At 45.2% G+C, this 8,579-nt stretch overlaps 1 protein-coding gene across 2 annotated transcripts; it reads left to right on the top strand.

The window, feature by feature from the left end:
- The first annotated feature begins 127 nt into the window (after positions 1-127).
- On the top strand, positions 128-8,245 carry CYREN (cell cycle regulator of NHEJ). Of its 2 annotated transcripts, none has more exons than XM_072652697.1 (4): positions 128-260; positions 1,833-2,052; positions 4,714-4,789; positions 6,643-8,245. In XM_072652697.1, the coding sequence occupies exons 2-4, from the start codon at positions 1,910-1,912 to the stop codon at positions 6,877-6,879; spliced, it is 456 nt and encodes a 151-aa protein (XP_072508798.1). In that variant the 5' UTR covers positions 128-260; positions 1,833-1,909; the 3' UTR covers positions 6,880-8,245. The 2 variants fall into 2 exon arrangements, with proteins under 2 accessions (XP_072508798.1, XP_072508799.1); XM_072652698.1 differs by lacking the exon at positions 128-260 and adding an exon at positions 718-1,014.
- The last annotated feature ends 334 nt before the right edge of the window (positions 8,246-8,579 follow it).

The raw sequence follows: 8,579 nt of genomic DNA on the forward strand, positions 1-8,579 counted from the left end.
TGGCTCCCGGAAGCCGACGCCGAGGGTGGGGGGAGGAGTCCGCGGAAGCCGCACGGCCTCGTGTCCGCCGGCAGGGGGCGCCCCGTCCTCAGCGGCCGGAAGCAGCGGCCGCTCGCTCCTCGGAGCGGAGCCGCGACCTAGAGCCGGGCGGTGGAGAAAGTGCGGATCCGGGCGGGGTCCCAAGCCCGAGCAGCGTGGGAAGGTGTCGGAGCGGGGCCCAGGCTGAGCCTGCCCCGGCGTCGGGGACAGGAGAAGGCCGAGTAGGTGCCGCCGCTTGTGCTGGTTCGGGCCCGGGCGGGAGCCCTGGCCCTCCTCGGGACGCACAGGAGACCCCCACACCGGGAGCGGGGTGCTGGGCCAGACGGCTCCCGGGCCTTCCCGGGCTCCTGCCACAGAGGGCATGGGGCGAAGCCGCCTCCTGCGGACTTAGCGCCTCCCGGCCCACGTGACCGCCCCGAGCGAGGCCCCCGATCGTCGGTGGGACCGTGGGAGGGCAGTGCAAGCTTCGTGGGAAGGCCCGCGGTCCGGTGCCGCGGGCTCGGGCCGGACCCTAGGAGCGGAGGGTGGGCCCCCGAGGTGCCGCCCTCCGAGGCAGCCGGCACCGAGCAGGCCCCCGCTGTGGGCGGAGCACCGGCGAGACCCTGCCCTGTTTAACTCAGTAGGCCTAGGGCTGACTAACTGGCCCCATTTGGGGGTTTCTCAGCTCCTTCTGCAGCGTAAACTGAGGCAAATGTGGATAAGTGACTTGGCCAGGGCCACACAGCTAGGAAGTGCCTGGGGCAGCATTGAAGGCCAGTCTTCCGGACCCCTGGCCCAGCACTCCCTCTGTGCCAGCCAGCTGCCCTTACCTTCCGGGCATGGGGAAGGCAATCTCAGATCGAAGTTGTCGGGGAGTTGTTGGCCCAGGGTGTCAAGGGACCAGGCATTGGAAGAGGCCTGCAGAACGGAGGAGCTGAACCAGGTCTTGAAGGAAGCCAGGGAAACTTCCAGGAGATGGATATGAAGAGTGAGAAGGTCCTAGGCACAGACAGGCACAGCGAGGGAGTTGGGAGGTGGAGGTTAAGATTCAGCTGAGCAAACTTTCATTGTGTGTTGAGGGCATTTTTCTAGGGCCGTGGAGGCTAGGATTTCACTAAGGAGGTAGGACTGGGTCTTGCTCTTAAAAGATCTGGGAGAAGAGATTGAATTCAGTGAACATGTACAATTCCCCGGGCTAGTTTGGGAGGGTGGACCGAGAATTTAAAGACATGGTCCTTGTCCGTGAGCCACTGGTATAGTAGAGCCATAAACTCTAATAGATAAAAGGACACGATAAAGTCTTTTTAGGAAGAAAAGTGTGAACCTAGGAGTGGAGGCAAGAATGTTATGTTCTGAGACTAGTCAGTAGACCAGTTTGGCTAGATCTAGTGCCTAGAGCCTTAAAAAAAAAAAAAGACAGAAATCTGATGTGTTTAGGTAAACCAGAAGGAACCAGAAGAGAGAGAGAAAGAAGATACAAAAGAGGAAATGATTGATGGAACCAAGTCCCAGTCAACAGATGGGATCACTGAATCTTACACCCAAGGCCTCCACACAGATAGGGGACTAATAGCCAGATAAGCCCAAATGGAATCTTTTCCATGAAGTTGTCCTTCGTACAGTGGGCCAAAGAAGATCTCGTTTGAGCTCCCTCATCACTTTGCTATATCTCTGATGGTGCTTATTTTACTTGGGAGCATTGTCAGTCAAGATCACAAGCAGTCATTTTATGGGTCAGGCATTGTGCCAAGAATACAGACAGATTTGGCTTTTGTTACTCTGACAGGTGGTTCGTTTTTGCTGTTTTGAAACAGGGAGGCCATCAGTGGGCAATACATTTATCTGCGACACTTACCTGGGTCCTGAGCACTCTGCCAGGGAGTCTGGAGAGATGGCAAATGCACAGTGTGAGAGTAAAAAGAGGGACCTTCCTCCATGGATGACAGCCCAGGTGGCTGTGAGAAAATCAGTGCCAATGTGGAGGCCAACTAAGAGGAGAAAAAGCACAGTGCAGTCAGCACATGCATCATCAAAGTGAGTTTTTGCAAATTGCGGCTGCATAGCAGCAAAACCTTTGTGGTCTAGGGTCCTTTTAGTTGAGAATGAAATGTAACAGAAGGGTAAACTGAGACATATTTCTCTGAGCAAGATAACATTTTATTCACAGGGCATGAAACCTGAGAATAAGGTAGGTCAGTGTCTGCCTCAGTTTCCAGGTGGAAATCCAAAGTAAAAGGAAAACTTTTCTTTCGTAGGTTTGGGAAGTACAGAAGAAAGAACAGAACAAGATAGGTGACATCATGGGGTTGAGGGCAACATGATTGTTACATAGCTGAGGCTTGGGGAACAACATAATTGACTGGAAATTTGTAATGAATCCCTCCTCTTCCCTCCTGAGACTAAGAAGAGTTCATTGTTTGAGTTCGCCTGCAAGGTCAAACATACGGACCCACACTTCCTTGGACAGCAAATCAGACATTCTTGAAGGGTAGCATGGTGGTATAAAGATAGTAGGCCTGATTCCCACATCCCCCAAGGTTAGCAGTATTCCTTGAAGCAAAAACAGAATAGTGATTAGTGAGAGATCTGGATCTCTAAACTTAACCTATTACAGACTAGCTAAATTCTAAAGGAAATGCTACAGGATCAGTTTTCATCTTCTCAGAGGGGTAGTGGATAAAAGAACTGGGGGACTTTGTGGTTAAGAAGCTAGGTTCTGTGGACAGTAATGTGCTCAGAAACTAGAGAATGACTTTCCATGATCTGTTTCCCTGATCCACTGGCCCTTCCAAGATTTTTCCCCTACTCTTTGAAACATTTATTTTTTGTTCAGTTAAGAAAAATCTATTTTTCTCCTTTGCTACCATTGGAAAAAAGAAAAAGAAAATCCTTGTAACCTGCATAGACAAGCAAATCAAATTCGCTAACTGGCATTGTTCAGACAATCTGTGTTTTAGTCTGTACCCTGAGTCCATTACCCCTCAGTCAAAAGGTAGGCAGCATTCTTCCATTGTTTCTGGAATCATGGACAGTCATTGCACTGATCTCAGTTTTTAGGGTTTTTAAAGTTATTTATTTATCAGTTTTGTTATTGTGTAAATCTTTCTCCTGGTTCTCACTTTACTTGAAATTCATACAAGTTTTCTGAGATTTCTCTGAAACTGTCCTTTTGTAATTTCTCATGGCACAATAATATTCTGTTACATTTTTGTACCATAGTTTGTTCAGCCATTCCCCAGTTGATGGGCACCCTCTTAGCTTCCAGTTCTTTGGGATCTTCCTCTTTCTTCATCTATCAATACTCCTCTGTCTAGAAGGGAAACATTCTTAGGTTGGAAGAAACCTCCAGAGTGTTCATTCATTCCTGAGACACCTATATTCCTATTCAGAAAAACCTCATAAGTAGGAGAGTTCTGGTTCCTTCACAGCATTACAGAATTTTAGAGACATCTATAGCCCAAAGCTCTATACCCCGCAAAACATTTCCCACTACAACATGCCAGCAGGTCTTCAGCCTTTTCTCGAAGACTCACAGTGAAGGACTGCATGTTTTCTCCCCCATTAGAATGTAAACATCTTAGAGAACAAAAGGAAATTCAGAAGGACATCCAGACCAGCAAGGTAGACTTGAAATTGATGTCTTGAATTTATTACGGACTTTTAAAAAAGAGCAAACTATTTATAATGAAGATTCGTGCAAGTGCAAATCTCTTTTTTCTGTCCTTTGTATATGGAAATGCTTACATTTGTTGGTGTTTGTCAAATGCCAAATTTGTCAAAAATAAAAATTATTTTTAAAAAAGTAAGCTCCTTGAGGGCAAGGGCTGTTTTTGCCTTCCTTTGCATCCCTACTGCCTAGTACAGCTCCTAGTACAGGCCTTAATAAATGCTTATGGATAGATTGAAAGGGAACCCACTGCTTCCCATTCCACTTGTGAACAGTTCTAATTGTTAGGAAGATTTTCCTGTTGAGGCTGTGTTTGTCTCTTTGTGTTCCCCATCCATCCTTCCCAGTTCTACCCTCTGGGGCTGTACTGAATAAGTCACATCCCTTTTCCATCTGGCTACACTTTAAATGCTTAGAGCTCTCTCTCAACTCTCCTCACACACATATACCCATATCTCTCTGTCTCTCTGTCTCTCTGTCTCTCTCTCTTTGTCCTCTTTCTCCCTCTTTCTCCCTCTCCCTCTTATCCCTCTTCCCCAGGCTTCTACCAATCCTCATTCACTGTAGAAAATATTTCATTAGCATATACTGTGTAGGAAAACTGTGACCTGGTGAAGATGTAAAGGTAAATGAGATATGGTGACTTCCCCTTAGTGCTTTTTAGAGAATCAACTCTCATTAGAAAATGCAGTGAACACTGATGACAAACCAGATGTCATCCAGGACACATGGTTAATTGTGTTATTTTTTATTGCTTAAGGAACTTAATATCACTGTTGTGTGTATATGTGTCTTAATTGTATCAATTGAATGTATGAGGAAAGGCAAGGGCTTAAATTCCTTCATCTGAGAGCCCTAAGCTTCAAATCCTTTGTGGAGCAAGCTATTCAGATCTAAAGGATGTGTATAGTCTCATTCATGGCAGACAGGGCTGGGGGATACACAATCCTCAACTCCAGTTTCCTGTTTGTGTGTCCATCTGGGACTCACTTTGCATCCATCTTTGCCTTTGTTTCTTTATCTTTCAGTCTTCCCTCTATACGAACTGTATACTTCATGAATGAAGCCGAATTGGTGGATGTTGCTTTGGGTATCCTAGTTGAGGTAAGATCTTTTATTCTAGTGGATCCCAATTCGTGTCTTTGTGAACAGAAAACTCCTGAGAGTAGGTTTGAGTTCTTTAATGTTTAATGTTAATAAAAAATAGATAATAGCATTTCTGATTACCTCCATATGATCTAGTTGGGGATGGGGGTAAAGAACATTTATAAACACCCATTATGTGCCAGGCACTGTGTTGAGTAAGCACTTTACCAATGCTGTCTTTATTTCATCTTCACAACAACCTTGGGAAGTAGGTGCTGTTATGAGAAACTGGCAGACAGAAGCCAAATGACTTTCCCAGAGGCACAAAGCTAGGAGGCATCTGAGATTGGATTGAAACTCATATCTTCCTGACTCCAGGCCCAGCATTCTAGCCAGTGTGCCACCTAGCTTCCTGGTCTAATGTCGTGGTCTCCAAATGGTTTTTGATCATGCAGCTCCCTTAGTAATTTTTTTTTTCCTCTTGTGGAGGAGTGGGGTGATGTTTGTAGTGTTGATTTTCCTAGTGGGATCTGCCCAGCTGGTGCTGTGGATACTGCTCTGAAGCAGCTCTTAAGGGAAAGGATTTCACAGCTCTGGGAGGGGTGAAAGGATACAAGCTGGGTGAATGGCAAGTTACTCACCTCTTTGGGCCTCAGTTCCTTATTTACAAAATGAGGAAGTGGGTTTAGAGCAGAGATTCTTCAACTTTTTTGTAGCAAGGACCCCTTTGGCAGCCTGATGAAGCCTATGGACTTCTCAGAAATAGGTTTTTAAATACATAAGATAAAATTCATAGGATTGCAAATGAAACTAGTTATGTCAAAATACAGTTATTAAAATATTTTTAAAAACAGGTTCAGAGACACCAGGTTAAGAACCTCTGGACCTGTGAGTAACCTATAAGTCCTTTCAAGCTTTCTTAGTCTTTGACATTTATTTAATATATTCTCAATCAGTCAGACTTCTCTCCCCCAACTTCCCACATGTAATACTGGTGATGATGATGATGACAGCTGACAGTTTCTTAGCACTATAAAGGTTTGCAGAGGGTTTTTCTGGCATTCAGTGATTTGGTCCCAGCTGCACCCCTGTGAGGTAGAGAGTGTGTCATCTGTATTTCTCACAAGATTCTAAAACTCAGCCTCATAGAGGTATTTCTTGCCCATAGACAGCTAGTGTCAGATGGGATTCCTGAATCATGTTCTTCCTGACTCTAGCCCAGTATTCTCTCTCTATTGCTTCATGCAGCCTGTCACCACATTCATCTTGCTGACTCCTCACCCACACTTTCTTCTGCCCACTGTGTTTTTGTGTCCTCATACAAACATGGGCTAGGGAATATGGATGTCTGTGTGGCCTAGCCATTGACTTTGTCATCGTTGTGCTATTTTTGTGTAGGGAGATAGAAAGGAGTGGAAGAAGGATTCTGCTATTGTGTGTGTGTGATTTCTTAATGGTCTGGAATGAGTGCTTAGCTGCTGTTCCTTCCCTCCTTGAGTTCCTTTGAAGTTCTTTGACTCTGCTCATTCAAGAAGAGACCTACCTAATGAAATTATTTCTTCCAACTTTACCCTTTTCCTTCTGTTTGGGGCTAGAAGCTTCACTTCCTGAGCAAACTCTTTCCCCCAGCCCTCTTCTGTCCTCTCTCTAGTACTGGCTTCTCTGCAGAACTATCCAGAGGTGTATATGGGGTGGGGAATGTGGGGGTGGGGTAGGGGAGAGAATGTGGGTAGGTATGGAGGATAGTGAAGGGAAGGGAATGACTCATGATCCAGAAATTACCCTAGACCTGCAGGATTTTTTTGTCCTATATAAACAAACTAGGATGTCAGTAAAAAATAGTGTGCTTATCTTTTTTCCCCCCTCTTCAGTGCCGTAAACAGGAAAAGCCTTTGGAGCACACATTGCTGCTGGGAACTGATAAGGCCCAAACCACACAACCTGAGTCCCCCTGGGCTTCTGAGAGCAGTAGCAATGAAGAGGAGGTGAATGATGCCCCTCCAAGAAGTCTCTCAAGCAAACAGGAGTGTTCAACCTTCGACCACAAGAAGAACTCAGAAGAGGATGAGGATGCATTAAAATATGTGAGGGAAATATTTTTCAGTTGAGAAGATGAAGAATTCAGAGAACATTTTGGTTTGAGTATGTTGGGATGGTTCCCAGCAGGGAATGCAGTGCTGCACCGTGTCCCCCGTGCATCCTTGGAGTGAGGTCTCTGCATCCCAGAGCTTTAGCCCTGGTCAGTGAAATCAGGGCAGTCTAAGCTGGTATTGAATTGATGGTGTAGTAGTGAGCAGTTAAGTCTGTGACCAAGAAAGTCCTCACAGTTAATTATGGGGGGAACTCTACTTTGTTGTTAAGCATTTCAGGCCTATGGTTCTGGAAACTGGTCAGCTGATCCAGAGGGTAATCACATTGTGGGGAAAAACTGACTCACACCAAATGCATACAAGACTAACGTGTACCAGAGAGACAGTTTATAATGGACAATGGAGGAAGGAGACAGATATCCATGCTGGACAGTTCATATTTTATTTTCCTTGCAGGAAAGCCCCCTTTGGGTGTATGGATCAGATTCAGAGCTTTTGGCTTGGCCCCAGCTACAAAAGCAGATATTTCAGGTGGGATGAGAGAAGAGGAAAGGATTAGGTCAGGTGACCTGCTACTTGTGTCATTGTTGCACCATGAGGCAACTGTGGAAAAAGGAGGCAAAGACCTACCTACCAGCACCCCTGTGGGGAATCACCTCATTATAACAAGGGAAATTTTGAAAAATGGGGAGGATATCCCTGCCTGTGCAAGCCACCTTCCTAGTATTTTTAATCACAGTATTTTATATGCACTGGGAAACAAAATTGTGACTTGCTTTATTGTAGTAGTCTGGAACTGAACTTGCAATGTCTCTCAGCTATGCCTGTACACAGGATTTCCTCCTTATATTAGGTAGATATTAATGAGTCATTAAAAAAAATGCTGAATCCTGCTGTGTATATTCTTTAGAAAATAATTATTCTTGTAAGCATATGTTCTTCTCAATTAGTGTAATGTTAATTATGAGAGTTAAAGCTCTTCCCCACCCATTAATGGAAGTTTGATTAGGGGAGATTTGTTTTGTAGAAGGCCCACACTTTTTGTTAGTTTCGAATGAGATACTGGTTGGCAAGGGTGGTGATGCCCTCTGGCTCTGAAAAGTATATAAATACTCTGAGGTGAGGTTTTACTTTGGGGCTTACTCATTGGAAGTGTTTGGTCAGACGAGACTCTGGGCAGCTGCTAAGGAGCCCCCCTTTCCCCCCAGCTGTGAAAACCCAGATGTTGGTGCTTCTCTCTCGCTTAACTATGTGATCAGACAGTTGGCAGCCCTGTCTTGGTCTGTTTGTAATTTGCTTGTATTTTCCCTGAAGTTCAGGGTGCTTTCCCCTAAACTAAGTGAATGATACATGTGCTTGATTAAAGTAGATTATTGACCCCTCAGAAGTTACTTTCCTTTTAGAAAAGTGGATCTAAGAACCTGTACAGCAGGCCCTCTGGTTCTGGAAACTGGTCAGCTGATCCAGAGGGTAATCACATTTTGGGGAAAAACTGACTCACACCAAACGCATACAAGATTCTATGCCAGGGTTCTTGCTGATGCAATTAGACGGACAAATTAACACTTGATGGTAGTGCATATGTTTTCCCCCTCCTCCTGTAAAGCTGGCAGGTGTTTTAACATGTACAGAAAAATGTTACATATTTTCTTATAACCTGAATATTCAGAGACAGTCTCCACATCTACTTCTGAGAAACCAAAAAATTCATGACTTGC

The sequence above is a fragment of the Notamacropus eugenii genome, chromosome 3 (genome assembly GCF_028372415.1).
Source record: "Notamacropus eugenii isolate mMacEug1 chromosome 3, mMacEug1.pri_v2, whole genome shotgun sequence".
Lineage (NCBI taxonomy): Eukaryota > Metazoa > Chordata > Mammalia > Diprotodontia > Macropodidae > Notamacropus > Notamacropus eugenii.